The sequence below is a fragment of the Ziziphus jujuba genome, chromosome 6 (genome assembly GCF_031755915.1).
Source record: "Ziziphus jujuba cultivar Dongzao chromosome 6, ASM3175591v1".
NCBI classification, from domain to species: Eukaryota; Viridiplantae; Streptophyta; class Magnoliopsida; order Rosales; family Rhamnaceae; genus Ziziphus; species Ziziphus jujuba.
In genome coordinates this window covers 10,256,818-10,274,195 of record NC_083384.1, presented here as the reverse complement: position 1 = coordinate 10,274,195, position 17,378 = coordinate 10,256,818, and the positions used below count along the sequence as shown (strand labels likewise).

General features: G+C 29.1%; 2 protein-coding genes and 1 long non-coding RNA gene across 4 annotated transcripts; all 3 read right to left on the bottom strand.

Annotated features, from left to right (window-relative positions):
- Nucleotides 1-57: 57 nt before the first annotated feature.
- On the bottom strand, nucleotides 58-2,176 carry LOC107431054 (uncharacterized). Of its 2 annotated transcripts, XM_048463845.2 has the most exons (4): nucleotides 1,947-2,176; nucleotides 712-912; nucleotides 562-620; nucleotides 58-401 (listed from the first exon to the last, which is right to left on the bottom strand). In XM_048463845.2, the coding sequence occupies exons 1-3, from the start codon at nucleotides 2,055-2,057 to the stop codon at nucleotides 567-569; spliced, it is 366 nt and encodes a 121-aa protein (XP_048319802.1). In that variant the 5' UTR covers nucleotides 2,058-2,176; the 3' UTR covers nucleotides 58-401; nucleotides 562-566. The 2 variants fall into 2 exon arrangements, with proteins under 2 accessions (XP_048319802.1, XP_015897413.1); XM_016041927.4 differs by lacking the exon at nucleotides 562-620 and having other exon boundaries at nucleotides 1,947-2,173.
- Nucleotides 2,177-3,461: 1,285 nt separating this feature from the next.
- Nucleotides 3,462-4,702, bottom strand: LOC125419048 (uncharacterized). Its single transcript, XR_007238037.2, has 2 exons — nucleotides 4,305-4,702; nucleotides 3,462-4,232 (listed from the first exon to the last, which is right to left on the bottom strand). It is a non-coding gene; the product is annotated as an uncharacterized LOC125419048 (long non-coding RNA).
- An 8,292-nt stretch (nucleotides 4,703-12,994) lies between these two features.
- On the bottom strand, nucleotides 12,995-15,112 carry LOC107431060 (uncharacterized). Its single transcript, XM_016041933.3, has 2 exons — nucleotides 14,896-15,112; nucleotides 12,995-13,431 (listed from the first exon to the last, which is right to left on the bottom strand). Exons 1-2 carry the CDS (start codon nucleotides 15,004-15,006, stop codon nucleotides 13,204-13,206), a joined length of 339 nt encoding a protein of 112 aa, XP_015897419.2. The 5' UTR covers nucleotides 15,007-15,112; the 3' UTR covers nucleotides 12,995-13,203.
- Between the last annotated feature and the right edge of the window lie 2,266 nt (nucleotides 15,113-17,378).

Genomic DNA, 17,378 nt, shown 5'->3' with positions numbered 1-17,378 from the left:
TCACTTTAATTAATTATTACTCCAGCCTATTGCCAAAAAAATAAAATGAATATAAAATTGAGGAAATAAATATAGAATTTATTTATAAGTTTCCCATTGAGAATATGTAGTAAAATTAGGAAAACTTCCAGCCTATGGAAACTGCTTATTGATATTATAACTCTGTCTTTTTAATTTGCAAGGATGAGAGAATCAATGCAAACAAGAGCTGAACACCTCCAACATTATATGCACATAAAATAAGTTTTAAAGTTGTGAGTACTAAGAAAGTCATGACAAAATCACCAATAGACAATGCTGTTTGATTACAGAGCATCAAATCCTCGAGATGTTCAACAATTGACCACTCCAAACTAGCAGACTGTTTAGAAGGTAGTTCCATTCCATCCAAAGTCGGAACCCTGCAAAATAAATCAAGCATCAGCACCATATACATTCGTTTCATGCCGCATAAATCCACCAGTAATGATCTATAATTGGAGAAAAACATGAGCTAGTGTATTAAGGAAAGCTAATAAGATCAATTATGCTCAAGGTTTTCAACAGTAAAGATTTATTTACATGATCTAGTTCTGGTGCAAAGCATGTAAACACTGTGCATATTCTTGACTCTGATTGGCCTAAACAAAAAGGAAGAATGCAATGAGATGAAACACATGCATGACAATGACGACCCATCTACAAGAAAACTTGGAAAGCCAAAAGGCTTGCCTTGGAGTCATGAAACTTGAGAAAGAATCGTGACTTAGGAACAGACAACTTGGTCTCAAGAATTGAGGCAATTGCAGCACTCAGCTTCTTGTTGACATCAGGGTTAAGTCCACCAATGGAGACCAACTCTCCATAGGCTGCTGGCTGCTCAGAACCACCAAAAGATATGGGCACCGATCCCTTCAGCACAACCATCACATACTGCATATCAAAAAACATAATACATGTAAGTAAGTGTTTCAGCATGAGCAAAAAATACAAATTATAGCATTTAGGCAACAAGTGATGAAGCAACAGGATAAATATACCAAGAGAATACTAAATTCCCTTTGAGCTTGTTAAGAAAATCTAGACAATGAAAGACCACTAGATTTATATCCTTCATATTGACAACTAAAACAAGAGGTAGGTCATATTGAAATGTAAAACAAAGTCAGGGTTTACACTAAAAATGATGGCAAAATAAATTACGTTTCTGCAATCGAAATAATCCACAAGTGTAAACAGCCAAAAAAATAAGCTTTTTGAGTAACGCAAGAATTAAATTTAGGACAGTCTTGCATTAAAATTAATGGTTAGCAAGTACTACTATACTAAGAGACAATGGTAGTATGAAACTAGCTAGAAGGTCAAAGCTAGAGACATAGATTTTGCAATTAGTTTGAAATAAAATAAAAGATATACAGCATCAACAGCCACCAACAACCACTGGAATGCTCAAATGGATGTCCCATCATTCGATTCTTCATCTCAAAACAAATTCAGGATGGTTTCTTCGCCAAACATCAGTTTCATAGAGAGTACAAAATTATCAAACAAAAAACAAATTGATGCACTATGCATAAGAAAATACATAAAATAAAATAAAATAAATCAAGAACCAAAATGCCCTATACTTGGGTTTGGGAACTCTATCAAAGCTGCGAATGCATAGCGCAAAACAAGCTGGCATAAAATTACCCAAATTCCAAACTCAACCATAAACAATGACTACCCAAAAATTGCAGGTTTTCCAGAATAATAAGCTATAATACCACCCTAAAAAAAAAAAAAATTTTGATATTCGGGTCAAAATAATCAACCAAAATCAGTGAAAATAGAAGAATATCATAAAAAGTAAAGCAAAGGTCAAGAACAAGCATGCAAAGGTAGGATGTTCTCCATGTGTTTGTCTCGGTGTGTGTGTGTGTGTGTGTGTGTGAGAGAGAGAGAGAGAGAGAGAGAGAGTTTCGTACGGATTCGGGTTTGCCGATGATATTGGCGACGACGGAGGTGGCCTCGGAGAGTATAGCGGAGGTGTCTACGCCTTCCAGGCTCACGTTTACTGAGAGGTTCAAGCACGGCATCGTTTCGTTCCTCGAAAAGCCTCTGCCCTCGCTTGCAAACACAGTCTCTCTGCTGCTACGAGGCTTCTAAATACTACCAATTATGCGAAGAAGCTCACCTTCATTTCCCTATCCCCCTTCCCATTTTTTATTGCATTGGAAACAGAGAAGAGCCAATCATTTGTATACCGAAAATACCCTTGGGCTAGCCTGCCTTCCCTTTCCACTCTTGGGTCGACTTTCTTTATACAACGCCCCAATGAACTCACTCCTTACGCACACTTCCAAATAAAATGACCTTGGGCGGTTTTTTCACCAAGACAGAGAAAAAAGCCCATTGATCCTGAAAAAAATATATATATATATATATATATATCACCTCAACCTTCTTTTAAAATAGATCTTTTACCAAAATATCTTTTATCTTCAATCTTGAATATCATTAAAATCGATCCACCATTTGTTTACATTCTAATTCCATTTTTTCTTTTTTTTTTTCTATTTGATTCTCCCAAGTACCAGAAATTTAACTAAAAAACCAAAATATTTTCATTTTCATATTCATTTTGGTGTTTTTATATGAGAAAACAAAGTTAAATTTAATTTTAAAATCTAATAAAATAAGTTTATTTTTCTTTTTTATAATCAGAGTTTAAAACATATCCCAACATAAAATATGGAAATTGGTATAAATAAGTTAGAATATTAAAATGACAAAAAAAATAGTTTTAATAATAATAGCTTTTGTACTTCATGTTTTACAGTTTATTAAAATTTCTATTGTTTTTCTGTTTTTTACTCAATCGCCTCCACTAGGATAATATCGGGATATATTGTACACATATGGAGGGTGATTAATTTTCCAAACAAAAAAGGCAATAAATATAAAATAAATTTTTGGAAAAGAAAGTTTTTATTGTTATTTGTTAATGTAAAAAATAAATTATACTTTTATATAAAAGAATCCCATATCTATGGGAAAATAATAAATTAATCAATCAGATATTATATATAAATATATTAAACATAGTTGGATGCTAATTAATTTTTTAAACCAAAAAAGGCAATAAAAATGGAACACAATTTAGAAAATATTTTAGAAAATAACTATTTATCATCGATGATAATAATCATCAATAAAAATAAATATATATATATATATATACATATATCTGTGTATATGGGGAGAACATTTCTAATAAGGGAGTAACAAATTAGCTGTATTTAATTTTGTATCAATTTTTAGTTTAAAACTTTAATTTCTAAAAATAAAAATTATTAGGCGTTAAAAAGATAAATAGGTTTCACTCGTGATAAATACCAATTATGACAAGTACTATTTTTCATTATACAAAAAGCTAAAATTTTTGTTGTTATCCCTCAACACAAACAATAAATTATGATTTTATATAAAAGAATCCAATATTTTATGAAGAAAAAAGTATATTAATTAATTGGATACCATAATAAATTTATACTAGTAGACAAAGTTATAATCTGTACATATCGAAAGGGAGGGGCTACAATAAGGTCGGTCTTGATAGTTTTATATACGGTCCAAAAATATGCTTTTAATCCTGGCCTTCAGATTAAACTCAAGGGTCTAGATTACATTCATAATTTCCCTTCCAAAAAAGCTCTCTCACATGCCGCACAGCTTTTCCTACCCTTCATCTTCTCCTTTGCTTCCACTGTTCTGGCAACCAGTAACCATCCACCATTTGGGCTCCCAAATACCCTGCTTCAACAAGCTTCAAGATCAAGATTCCCACCGTTCCAGTAAGCCCCAAGCCTTGGTGGGTTTTTGGGTAAGCAAAAAAAAAAAAAAAAAAAAAACATAGAATCAGAACCAAAAATAAATCTAAACCTAAAATAGCTCTCACTTTTGGGATTTTATTTTCTCATACTATACATGGATTTTCCCCCAATTCCATTCCTAAAGCCATAACCTTTCTTCTTCCCCATCTCAATTTCTCTGTATTATTTGGCATTTATTTTTTGGGTTTCTAGGTAGCTTTATTCTAACGCTATATTCTAGTCTCCAGCAATTGGGTTTATATTAATGGGTAATCTTCAAGTTTGTCTCGCGTCGAACCCAAATGGAGTCATTTTTCGGGAAGATCGCCCGTGCCCATTCCCGTCATCGCCATCATCGTCGGCGTCCATTCTTGATTTCGGGTTGATAAGTGCAGAGTCCTGGATGGGGAAGAAAACGTACTCAATGATTTTAAATTATACATAATAATAATAAAAAAAAATCAACTTTACCTAAGACAGACAAGAACTTTGGTAGAAGAGTAGAAGAGGAAGGTAGATTGGGAGTAAAACAGGAAATTTTGGTAGGGTTGGATTTGGGGAATTTTGGCAGCGGCTGACCGAGGCAGGAAGGGAGATTTGGGCCAAATTTTCACACTTGAGTTGCACTTCAATCTCATCCGTCCGTGCCAAGTGTGACAATCCAATGGCTATGGATTTTAGCATGTTTTTTGTCCGCAAATACACCATACGGTCGGACCTAATAGTAGCCACTTTCCATATCGATAAACTTTCTAGCTGTAAATCAAAAAGAGCTTTTAAAAACTTACAGAGTATTTTTAAAAGTGAATGTAACATTGTTTAAATGTATATTGTATAAATATATAATTAATTCTTTAATTATTTTTCATTGCTAAATTGCATAATGATTCTTTAATGATGTAATTAATTATATATTTTTATTATTTTTTTTTTAATTACTTTTTAACTAAAATTTTACTTTTTGTAAAGCTTTACAATGTTTAATGAAGCTTCTAAAATTATAATTAATATTTTACAAACTATTACAACAAAAACTTTAGCCTTATTGTAAAATGTGCTCTATTTATTGCCCTTTTTATTTTTCTTTTTGTTTAGAAAGTTAATCACCCTTCATGTATATATGATACGTTCATATGTGATTATTCTGGTGGAGGTAATTGTTAAAAAAATAACGGAAATTTTGAAGAACTTGTACACACACACACACACACACACATATATATATATATAGCAAATTTCCCTGAATAAAGAGTATTGCACCCATCTTTTCCAGTCGAAAATTTTGAAAAAACTTGTAAAACATGAAAATTCTTTTTTTTTTTTTTCCCCAAAAATTATTGATTAGGAGTATGCAACTCCTATTTTTTTCAGGCTGAAAATTTTGAATGGTAAAATACGATTTGCTATTTTTTTGTCTTCTCCGGTAACCCAGCTCACTTGCAGCAATTCCCTATTTTGCAGCGAGATATAAACTATACTTTAAAAATTAAACCTTAGAAAGACATTGTTAATTACAAAAACAAATAAACTTTGTAGTCGATTTTAAACTTAATTTTAACCTTCTTTCTCATACGAAAACACCCAAAATAAATATGAAAACGAATATCTTATTTTTTAGTTAAAATTATGGTGTTTGGAAAAATAAGTAGGAATAAAAGTGGAAGTAAGGCCTGTTTGGAAAGTGCCCTTTCTTTTTATAAAAATATAAAATTTTTGACAAAGTTAACTTTTTTTTTTTTTTTTGGGTTGGTGTTTGGATAAGTTTTAAGAGGTCGAAGGTATGATTCTTTTAGAAATTTAACTTTTAAAGTTTGGAAAAATAGGGTGAAAATTAAAACTTACAAAAAATGTGTCGTTCTCAAATTTTCTAAAAAGCTTATTTTATATATTTTTTTAACAACAAATGTATCTTCAATTTTAAAACCCAAAAGAATTAATTACGTTAATGTTCTAAATTTTTCTTACTAATTAAATACTAACAAAATAAGTTCCTGAAAAATCAATTCATGTGAAACTAATTTCCGAAAAAATGATTACAAATTTTTATATTTTTCAAACAGACCTGAAATGTAAAATAATAATGAACTTAGAAGATATAGATATACAAAAGTTTAAAAACAAAGATATTTTGGGAAAATTTGTTTACTAAAAAGCTAAGATTGTGATTTTTATATTTACACTATAAAACTTGTTAGGCACATTATATTTTTAATAATTATTTTTATATTTCAAAATAACTTATTAATAAAAAGTTATAAATATTTTTAAGCATTTAAACATAGATTAAATAAAATCAAAACAAAACAAACAAACAAAAAGCAAGATAAGAAGAATGAGAACAAAATAAAAGAAAAATACTGATGCACAAAATATATATATATATATATATATATATATGAAAAAGGTACATTATTTTATGATTATTATTATTATTATTCTTTGCAATAATGAAAAAGGCACATTAAAAATTTTTGCCATTATTTTAAGGGCCAAAATTTTTTAAACCCATTAAAAATTGTGTCAAACAAGAACTTGGAAATATTGTTAGAGTTTTTTCGAAAAATAACCACATTACAACTCCATTTTAGAAAAATAGCAATTTTTTTTTTTTTTAAAAATAGCCAACTTTTAGTACAACAGGACCAAAATACCCTTCGTACTTTTTTTTTGGGGGTCTATTTTCTCTACCGAAATGCAACTTTCTTTTAGTTTGTTGTTTTTGATTTTTTTTTTTCCTCTATTCCCTTTTCCTTTCGAAACAGAACTAGGGCATAAAAACAAAACTAAGCTTTTTCTTTCCCTTTAGAAACACACCAACGCCATTTTCACTTCAAGCAAAATTGTCCTCCCATTTGTCGGTGTCATAGAAGAACCAGTTTTTAGAAAATTGTTCTCCCTCCCCATGCCCATGCGATCTGATGTTGTTTGATTTTCATCTTTGAGCAGAGAGACAAGTTTCTGGAAAATCAAAATTAGCTTGCAAATTTCTATAGAAGGTCCACATTTTCGTCAGTTAGTTTGCCGAAGAAGAAAAATGGCGGAAAACTGGCGGAAAATTGCGGAAAATGGGGAAAAATTGGTGGAAATTTTGCGAAAACTGACAAACTGGAGGAAATTGGCGGAAGTTCATCTTTTTCGCCAAATTTCCTCCGTTTTTACTGTTTTTCGCAATTTTTCAGTTTTACATAAAATTTCTCCCATTTTCAAACCATATGCCACCTAAGTATCTTTAAAATCACATATAACAGCTCATAAATTAATTTCTTACATACCCATATTAAATAAAAAGCTTAAAAAACTCTAAACTAATAAAAAATACAAGAAAAAAGAGAAAGAGAAAAAACAAAAAAAACACATATTTCCTTACTTTCATCTAATAAGAAAAAAGATAAAATTTTTACCTGAGTTTAGTTTGAGATATGAGAAAATACAAAAAAATGAGAGTGAGAGGCGATGAGATGCAAAGAGTGACCTTAGAGAAACCCCACGAACAGCTGTGTAGAAACCCCACGAACGGCTGTGTAAGGGAAGAAAGGAAAGGGTAAAAAAAAAACCTTTTACGTAATTTTCAATTTTATCAAGGGTATTTTTGTCCTAAAATGGCTAATTTTTTTTTACTATTTTTCTAAAATGAAATTGTAAGATGGCTATTTATTGAAAAAACTCATATTGTTATCCTGTCCGTCCAACAACACTGGTAGTCTTGCATTTTAGACTCAACCACGAAAGCCCAATAGCTTTAAGGTGTGTTCTCCCAAGCCCTAAATGTAGTGCCGGCCCACGGTCACCTTCTAAAACCTTTTTCTTACTTTGCCGCGTTTTTATTATTCTCCTATTTTTATTTTTTTATACAGTTATTCCATAGAATTAAGCATCGAGGAAAACTGAAATATGAGATATGACACTTCATATCTTAATGGTTAATATTTATCAAAAATATATATATATATATTTATATATCTTATTGGTTAATAATGCATATAGGGCTTTCCGATAATAGATTATAGAGTACTAGAACTTTTCAAAATTTAGAAAAATACACTAAAGTTATTAGAAACAGAGCCAGATAAAACAGACAATATAATGAAAAAAAACAAAGGAAAAGATTAAAAAAAAAGAAAAGAAAAAGAAAAAAGTAAATACTAACATCTCCAATGGCATGCTATATTGGCACATGACATTGTCAAAAATGGCACAAGTTACGTATTTTACTACTCCAATAAAGAGTGATAAATTTTTCCAAGGATATTTTTTACCCCACATTTGGCACAAAAACCCAACTGACAAAATTTGCTAATGAATTTCACTTTCAAAAAGTTAGAATTCATGTATTTAGTAAATTAAATTTATTATTTTAATTGGGTAAATGAATATTTAAATATGAGTACCGTGTTTTGTATCCTTTACCCACATATATCTTCGTTAACATGGGTCTCATAATTTGACTAAAATAAATTTTAAAATTTATCAATACTATTTTTTGGTATTTACCATTGGAGTAATAAAGTTAAAATTTAGTATTAATATTGATTTTTATCATTAGAAAGACTATACTAATATTAAATTTTTAAAACAGCAATAATAAAATAATATTTGCTATTGAAAATACTCTTATTCATACAGCGAATTAGTTGCCCAAAAAAAAAAAGAAAAAAACGAACAAAATAATCATGAAATTAAAACTAACTATACAAGTTTTATATAATTGTGGTAGGAATAAAGCAATAATATGAAAACTTTTGCTCACGTCTCGCTCTTTTTTTTTTTTTTTTTTTTTTTTTTTTTTGGGTGCGTGTGTGTGCGTGTGTTTAACAAAGGCTTTCTATTAATGAAGATCAATATATAGATCATTTTTGAAGTAAAAGGAAAGCCATTCAGGTAGATCATACAATTTTTCAATTCCAGACAACTATAAAATTAACACCAGGAATAAAAATTGAATGTTCAAATTGTTGACTCAGTGTACTTCGTTAAGCCCAAAATTAATAAGTAATAATCATATACTTCATAAATTATTATTATTATTATTATTTTTTGATGAAATTGGGATTTCATTAAAAATAAAAAACCGAAGGCATGAAACAAAACAGCCTAGATACAAGGGTCTTCCTTAGGTATATTCTCCTGTGTCATAAGATCCACAACAAACGGAGACAACCATGCTAAATCAACAAAACCAACAAAAGGATTGTGCTGCCGCCCATTTACAAATTGCATGGGCTAATTCATTAGCAGACGTATTAGCTCAGACTAACCTTAAATTGACTAAATTAGACAAAATCAACAAAACATCCTTAAAACACTTTTCAGTCACCCAATGGAGAGCACTTCCTTCCTTCTGATTCACTGCGTTGACTACATGGAGGGCATCTGTTTCGATGATGATATTATCCCACTTCTGAAGAAAGGCCACCTCCATAGCTTTCCAAATTGCTTCTAATTCTGCGGCTTCAGGAATTGATGTTCTGGACTTGAACACAGTAATATATATCACCCTCCCTCTATCATCTCTTGCCACCCTTGCCAAATAGCTCCCTCCACTGGTTATTACAGTAATCATATACATCATAATTAGTACGAACATTTAGCCGCCAACCAATAAGTCCCCCGTACAGACCCCACCAATAAAATTGTTCGGGGATGGTGTACTGTATTATTGGTTGGGACGCAATGGGGAATTATTATTATTGTTTCTATTACTTTATTTATTTATTTTAACAAGAATGCAAATTGCCACAAACTCCAATTTCTAAAATCTAAAAAGATATATAGGAGATTCTATTACCAGTGGTATAAAATTCGGGATAAAAGATTCTAATTCATATGAAATACTAAAGTTTACATTCATGCATATCATATAATTAACTACCATATAAGAGAATAATTTTTTATTTTTCATTTACATCCCTAATGTATACGTTAAAGGTATATTGAAGGAATATTGATTGAGCTAATTTTATTTAACAATAATATTTTCTAATTACATAATATGAATTGTCATATAAAAATTTTTCTTCATAAATATACCATAAAATCATTATTGTATCAAATGTTTTTTTTATATATATTATGAGATTAATATTATGGAGAAAGTATGAAGCGTGGTGGGTGATAAAAATCTACAACTGTGTAATTATACGGAGTCGAACAACTTTAAATATGTAGAACTCCTTGTACACATTATATATCATCACCGCTTTAGCCACCAAATCAAAATTGGAATCATACATGTTTGTCCACTCTTATCATCTCACCTTTGGCACAATATGCGAACAAGAAAGATTGAACCAAATTCTATCCAAAAAAATAAAAGGAAAAAAAAGATTGAACCAAAAAACAATCAACACGTTAGTCCTCTGTTTTTCTTGGTCTGCTGCGTGCCTTCTTTCAATCAACGATGGTCTACCTCGCTTTTCTTCCCTCTATTGTGCTTTTCTCATGAATCTTGATCTTCTGGAAGTTTAACACTTTTTTTTTTTTTATCGTTGTTTTTTGTTCTTTCAAACATTAGATCTAAATTCAAAGCGAACAATCAAATGATGGTATTCTTGGTTACATTGATAATTTTAACTCACACAATATGACAAATTAGTCTTATTCAGTAAATTTATAATTACCAATTCAATTTGTCTATCAACTCTTCCATATAAAAAAAAGAATGACGTGATATTATTTTACCACAGGGCATAGCCTCATTTACCAGGGTTGTGTAATTCATGTTTAGAAACAAGATTATCTAAAACATTATAATCACCTTTACGTATCAAGTGAACATTCATGATAACAAAACTTTAACTTAGAGGTTGATTTGTAAGACTACCTGACATGACACAGTGCTTGTCTTACCAGATTCATTGCACCATCGATGCTTGAAATGATTTCAAGCATGATCTTTTTGATTGAAAGGTTCAATATCCAAAGTAAGTCATGGTAAACGTCTCATAGTTTTCCTCTTTATTGCAGTGAATTTTGATTTTAATTTTTTATTTACTTTAAATTCATAATTGTTTAAAATATTTAACAATTTATAATTATCATTAGCTAGCCGTGTCATGTTTAAAATCTTTATTTCAATTTTAATTGTGTCATATTTAAAATATTAACATGATACAGTACACATCACACAATGTATGTCTTACTAGATCCATTGCACCATGGATGCTTGAAATAATTTCAAGCATGATCTTTTTGAATGAAAGGTTCAATATTCAAAGTAAATCGTAGTACAGATCTCATAGATTTTCTCTTTATTGCAGTGAATTTTAATTTTAATTTTTTATTTATTTCAAATTTATAGTTATTTGAGATATTTAAATAGAAAAAACTAAAATTTAAAAACTAACTATATACATTACCAAATGAAATCTAAGATCCTTTTTGTTCGTTTTCTAATTCCAGACTAATTTGCATAATCGTTATCAGGACCAAAATCATCAAAATCATTTGCAAGAGATTTCATTTCTTTCACGCGTTAATAGAACATTAGAGGAAGAAGGAGAATCACACCCCAACTCAAAAAGGGAATAAAGAAAATAAAAATAATAAAATTAAAAAAAAAATTATAATATATTTCATGCAAATCTTATTGGGAAATATTGTCCAAAAAATATATACATATATATGTTGGGAAAGAAAAAGTTAAGAACCAGTACTGCAGAACAAAATGCATCACACTCGATGGGGTGAGGGGTGAAGAGGAGGATACCGATTACATCATAATGTGGAGGAGACAAGACGATCAATCAATTAGTTGAAATAGCGACGTGCGGACTTGGTGATATGTGACTATTTATTTATTCAAATCGGAAAATTTTAATAAAACAGCTTTATTACTATCTTTGGAATTTCGTATATTTTTTTATAAACCTTTGGAATTTTGTATAGCATTAGGACTTGATGATCTAGTTGTATCTTTTTTTGGTGGAAGGTGATTTAGTTGTGTTGAATCTATTGCTTTCTACCTTCACTGTATACATCTCCTCCTTTTCTACACAAAGTCCCTACTTTGGATGGTGGAATTTGTTTCTAAACTAAATAATTTTGTTTTTTTTTTTTAATTTAATTTTGAAAACACAAATTTTTTTCATTATTAAAGAACACTTTTTAGATACATGGTCCAATAATATGAATCTTGGTTTTCTTGTTGTTCAAGTTTTTTAGATGATATTTGTAATTTGCATGTTTCTTTTAATTCTTGTACTCCTAATTTGATGTTAGGTCTATGATCTAAATGCTGATTCAATAGCTACAAAGGTTTCGGGTGGAAATATTCCATTAAATTAGACCCTTACAAACCAGCCGAAGCTGGAGCCTATTTTGTTTCTTGATTTACATCCTCAATAAATCTTTTATCTTCCCGATCAAAAAAATTTCCATTGGTGGTGCTTTGGTAAATTTTGAGAAATTATTAGTGAGATGTAATAAGAAAAAAAAAAAAACAAAAAAAGGTTAGTGATATATATTTATAGAGATACAATTATCACATTCATTATGAGAATATCACATACTTTTGATGAATTTGTTTTGTTCTTCGAATTTAATTTTAACTCAAGTAAACTTTCTCATGAATCTTTTAGATTCCCAGAATATTATGTTAACCAAATAATATGATAGTCTTTTTCTTTTATGTGTTTAAGCAATCATATAAGACAATAATCTATATATACGATAAGTCAACATATCGTTCTAGCATTAATTAATTAGCCAAAAGTACCATCGTTATCTTGTTTATTTATTTGATATTTGGTGTGAATTCAAACTCTAATTTTTTTCTAAAAAGGAACATGGTTATCTTTTGTTACAAATGACATTTTGTTAAACCTAAATGATACTTGGTCCAAAATTAAAATAAAACAAAATAAAACCCCTTATACTATATTTATGTCAAAGCACCATTTTTTTTATTTATTTTTGGGTTCAGACTTATATAATGTGGCTGCATAATTGATTCTATAAATTTTAACAATTTCAAGTAAAGCGCAGAGAAACAAAAATAGAGAGAAAAAAATTTATTATTATTGTTATTATTATCATCATCATTCATCACCATTCATTTGGAATGGTAAACCATTGTATTTTTCTTTAAAGACATAACGGAAAGTTTTGACATGCAAAATATATAATAAAGACATAGCATCAATAGTACTAAAAACACTATAATATATCAAATGGATCTCCCACTTTCACTTGCAATTAGTATAGAATATCACATTATCATGATATAGATAGAAGGAATACAAGAGCAGCCTAGGGCCCAAAAAAAAAGGTTGGAAGGATGCAAACAAAAAAGGTACAAAAATAGTAAGGAAAGTAAGGAAAGATGAAACGCGTTCTTATTGAGTCGGATTATATGTATGTTGCCCGAGAACCATCACAACTTGGAATTAGTACGACCTGCAGTTGTATCAAACACTTTGAGAAAAAATCGAGTCCTGGGTACAGACAGCTTGGCATGCAGAATCGTGCCAAGTGTAGCAATCAGGTCCTTCTTCACTGCTGAATTAATCCCACCCATTGACACTATTTCTGCATATGCCGCTGGGTCTTTATTCCCTCCAAATGATATAGCTACTGATCCCTTCAGTATAACCATCACAAACTGTCCCCAAAAAATAAAATAAAAAAAATCATAAATTTATATTAATATATATATATATATTTTATGGTAATCAGAAATTTCTCTTATTGGTAACAAAAATGAGTTGCCGTTTAACATAAATTGGACGATGTTTCTTTGGAACAGCATAAATTGAGAATGGCTTTGATGATAACTTAATTTAAAATTTATTACTAAGATTTCCCTTCCCAATTAAAACAAAAAAAGCCAGTAACAGTTACTATTAAATTATGGTACACATAATCACGTATATGTAAAAAATTTGTGCCAAAGATATAGCAACAATTTGTCTAGGCGGAGGCAAATTTTCTTTTTTTCAGCAAAAATTTGGCTGAATGGAGAAAATATAATGATTTGGGTGTGTGAGGGAGAGAGATTAAAAAAAGAAAAAAGAAAAAGATGGAAGTGCGACGCAGCTCTTTTTTGGTTGAAAAATGAAATGGGAAAGCAATTAAATCGGAGGTCACCTTTGCAATCCAATTAGTTACCAATGGGACCCACTGATCTAAAGTAACTGTACAACAACACCAAGTGGTACCAGTCTGGATGAACATCCGCTCACTGTTTCCTTTTATTTTTTGTATTTTTTGCCTCCCTTATCTTTGGCTTAAAAAACAAACCAAAGATTTTCGGGGATTAGAAAATTTTTCTTCCATGATAAACATTTCCTAGAATTTTTTCGGCAGGTGTGAAAACAGCCTATTATACCCCTAAAAAACAAGAAAAAATATTGAATTCTTTCAAAAATATGAAAACAGCCCGATAAAAACATCTGCAAACAACATTTAATAATTTTGGTTGAAATATTTATCTCACTTTGGCATGATAAATAAACAGAGGAAAGAATCTTCATGTGGTTGGTCAAAAGCATTAATTAAACACCCAGAAAAAGAAATATATATATATATATTCTTTTTTGTTTTTTTAAAAAGGAAAGAACAAAGGTCCTTATCAGCAAGCATGCCTACTGTATTTTTAGAGTGATTCCAATACAATTTACCATTTTGGTTGAGCCAATCAAAACCACCCATTTCAGTTTACTCAAAGAAAAACTTAAAGGAAACCAAATGGGTATTTTTTATTTTTTTATTTTTATCTTTCCTTTTTATAATTTCTTGCTTAGGAGATCATGGGCTAGAAAATCAACGATCTCTAGGTTGATAATTTTGTGAATGAAAGAGCAATATAATAGTTTGAACCAAAACTATTTGGCCAGTCCACATGATTTTCAATTTGTAATTATACAGTTTCCCTTTGCGCAAAAATCTCCGCAACATATTTATATAGATCAAATTCAACCAAATCTATATGGGGTTGCAGGAATTTGCATAGCAACAAAAGGAAAAGGACAATAGAAACCCAAAAGAAATCAATAGCGAATGCATATATGATTATGAGAAGCCATCGATTCAGAGATTAACAGAGAGAGAGAGAGAGAGAGATTACGTTTTCAGGCTTTCCGATAATGGTGGAGACAGCTTTGGTGGCTTCTGAGAAGATGGAATCAGTGTCAACTCCGTCAAGGTTGACGTTGGTAGAGATATAAAGGCAAGGCATCTTCCTCTTTTCTCTCTCTCTCTCTCTCTCTCTCTCTCTACCAAATGCTGTAGTTTCTAAGAGATTAGGACACAACACTCTTTCCAAGTTATGCGAAGCTACCTCCGTGAAGCTACCTCTATATATAGTTAAAGCTAATTTATTTACCCAAAAAAACAAAAAAAAAAAAAAAAGAACTGCTTTCATAATTCAGGGAGATGGAGGTTTTATATATATATATATATATATATACTTATATATAAAAGGTTCGTCCAACAATTTAATTACAGGTTGCTAATTAATTAGATCTAATAAACTCCAAATTTAAGAGGTTGACCAATTTAAGTGCATAAATTGACAAAAATACCCCTTAAAATCATTGAGTTTATTTATTTTTATTATTTTTAAATTTTCAAATATATCTCAATAATTAATACTCCCAGTATTATATTAAAGGTCCGTTTGAGAAATATTAAAGTTGAGAGGGAAAATGATTATCAGGATTTAATTTTTTAAAATTTAATTTTCTGAGAATTAATTTTTTTCTTGATTTGTTTAGTAAGTAATAGAAAAGTTGGGATTTATAAGTAATTAAATTTAAGATTGTATAATAAATTAAGAGTAAATATACATTGTAAAAAAATTTCAAAACTAATTTTTCTAGAATTCTCAAAATGATACCTATATATGTGGAAACAACTTTTTCACATATTTTCCTACATTAGTGGGAATCTAATTCCCTGGATTCACACATTTCCACCTTACAATAAATATCCAAACAAAAAAAAGTTATCACTTTTCTAAAAAAATTAGATTTCCATTTACTTTACTTCTATCCAAACATACCGTAAGGAAAGCTTTTATTTGAATGTAAACTTGCAGTTGCAATACAATTAAAGTATCATTTTTTTTTCTTTTTCCCCCTAACAACTGAAAACTTTAGGAGATGAATCAAATAATAGTTTATATATTTTAACACATTTGGCATATCAACTGCTAATTGATTTGGTTGTTAAACAACAATTAAGATTCCACACAAAAATAGATAAAAATTACGATAAATTTGAGACATTTATGTTGTTTTTGGATAGTGGTAAAATTAGTGAGAATTTAAAATTTTATAGAAAAGTGAAATTTTATCTTGTTTGGATAATTTTTAAGAAAAAGAATTTGTAGGCCCCAGTAAAAAATAAATCTCATAATGTGGAAAACTGATAGGGAAAATGTATTATACTAAAGAAGTTTCATTCTAAAATTTCCTGATGAGCTGATTTTATGTATTTTTTTAAATATAATTTTATTATTTAATTTTAAAATATAAATTTATTTAATTACTTGAAAGTCCTATTTTCTTTTATAATTAACCAAACACTATAAGAAATTTATGTTGTTTGTGGATAGTGATAAAATTATTGGGAATTTAAAATTTTATAGAAAAATGAAATTTTATCTTGTTTGGATAATTTTTAAGAGAAAGAATTTGTGGGCCCCAGTAAAAAATAAATCTCATAATGTGGGAAATTGACAGGGAAAGTATATCATACTAAAGAAGTTTCATTCTAAAATTCTCTGATAAGATGATTTTATGTATTTTTTTAAATATAATTTTATTTTTTAACTTTAATATATAAATTTATTTAATTACTTGAAAGTCCTATTTTCTTTTATAATTAACCAAACACTATAAGATATTTATGTTGTTTTTGGATAGTGGTAAAATTAGTGGAAATTTAAAATTTTATAGAAAAGTGAAATTTTATCTTGTTTGGATAATTTTTAAGAGAAAGAATTTGTGGACCCGAATGAAAAATAAATCTCATAATGTGGAAAACTGACAAAAAAAGTGTATCATACTAAAGAAGTTTCATTCTAAAATTCCCTGATAAGCTGATTTTATGTATTTTTTTAAATATAATTTTATTATTTAATTTTAATATATAAATTTATTTAATTACTTGAAGTCCTATTTTCTTTTATAATTAACCAAACACTATAAGACATTTATGTTGTTTTTAGATAGTGGTAAAATTAGTGGAAATTTAAAATTTTATAGAAAAATGAAATTTTATCTTATTTGGATAATTTTTAAGAGAAAGAATTTGTGGGCTTCAGTGAAAAATAAATCTCATAATATGGAAAACTGACAGGGAAAGTGTATCATACTAAAAAAGTTTCATTCTAAAATTCCCTGATAAGCTTATTTTATGTATTTTTTTAAATATAATTTTATTCTTTAATTTTAATATATAAATTTATTTAATTACTTGAAAGTCCTATTTTCTTTTATAATTAACCAAACACCATAAAAAAAAATTTAAGAAAACTCATTATCAAAAAACTGATGTTCAAAAATCAATTTTTTTCAATATTTTCATTTTTACCAAATACCCTGT

Coding starts and splice junctions, on each gene's coding strand:
- LOC107431054 (XM_048463845.2), bottom strand. CDS start 2,057: ATGCCGTGCTTGAACCTCTCAGTAAACGTGAGCCTGGAAGGCGTAGAC. Junction 913..1,946: donor TCATCGGCAAACCCGAATCC/GTACGAAACTCT, acceptor TTTGATATGCAG/TATGTGATGGTTGTGCTGAA. Junction 621..711: donor TCAAGTTTCATGACTCCAAG/GCAAGCCTTTTG, acceptor CTTTTTGTTTAG/GCCAATCAGAGTCAAGAATA.
- LOC107431060 (XM_016041933.3), bottom strand. CDS start 15,006: ATGCCTTGCCTTTATATCTCTACCAACGTCAACCTTGACGGAGTTGAC. Junction 13,432..14,895: donor TTATCGGAAAGCCTGAAAAC/GTAATCTCTCTC, acceptor TTTTGGGGACAG/TTTGTGATGGTTATACTGAA.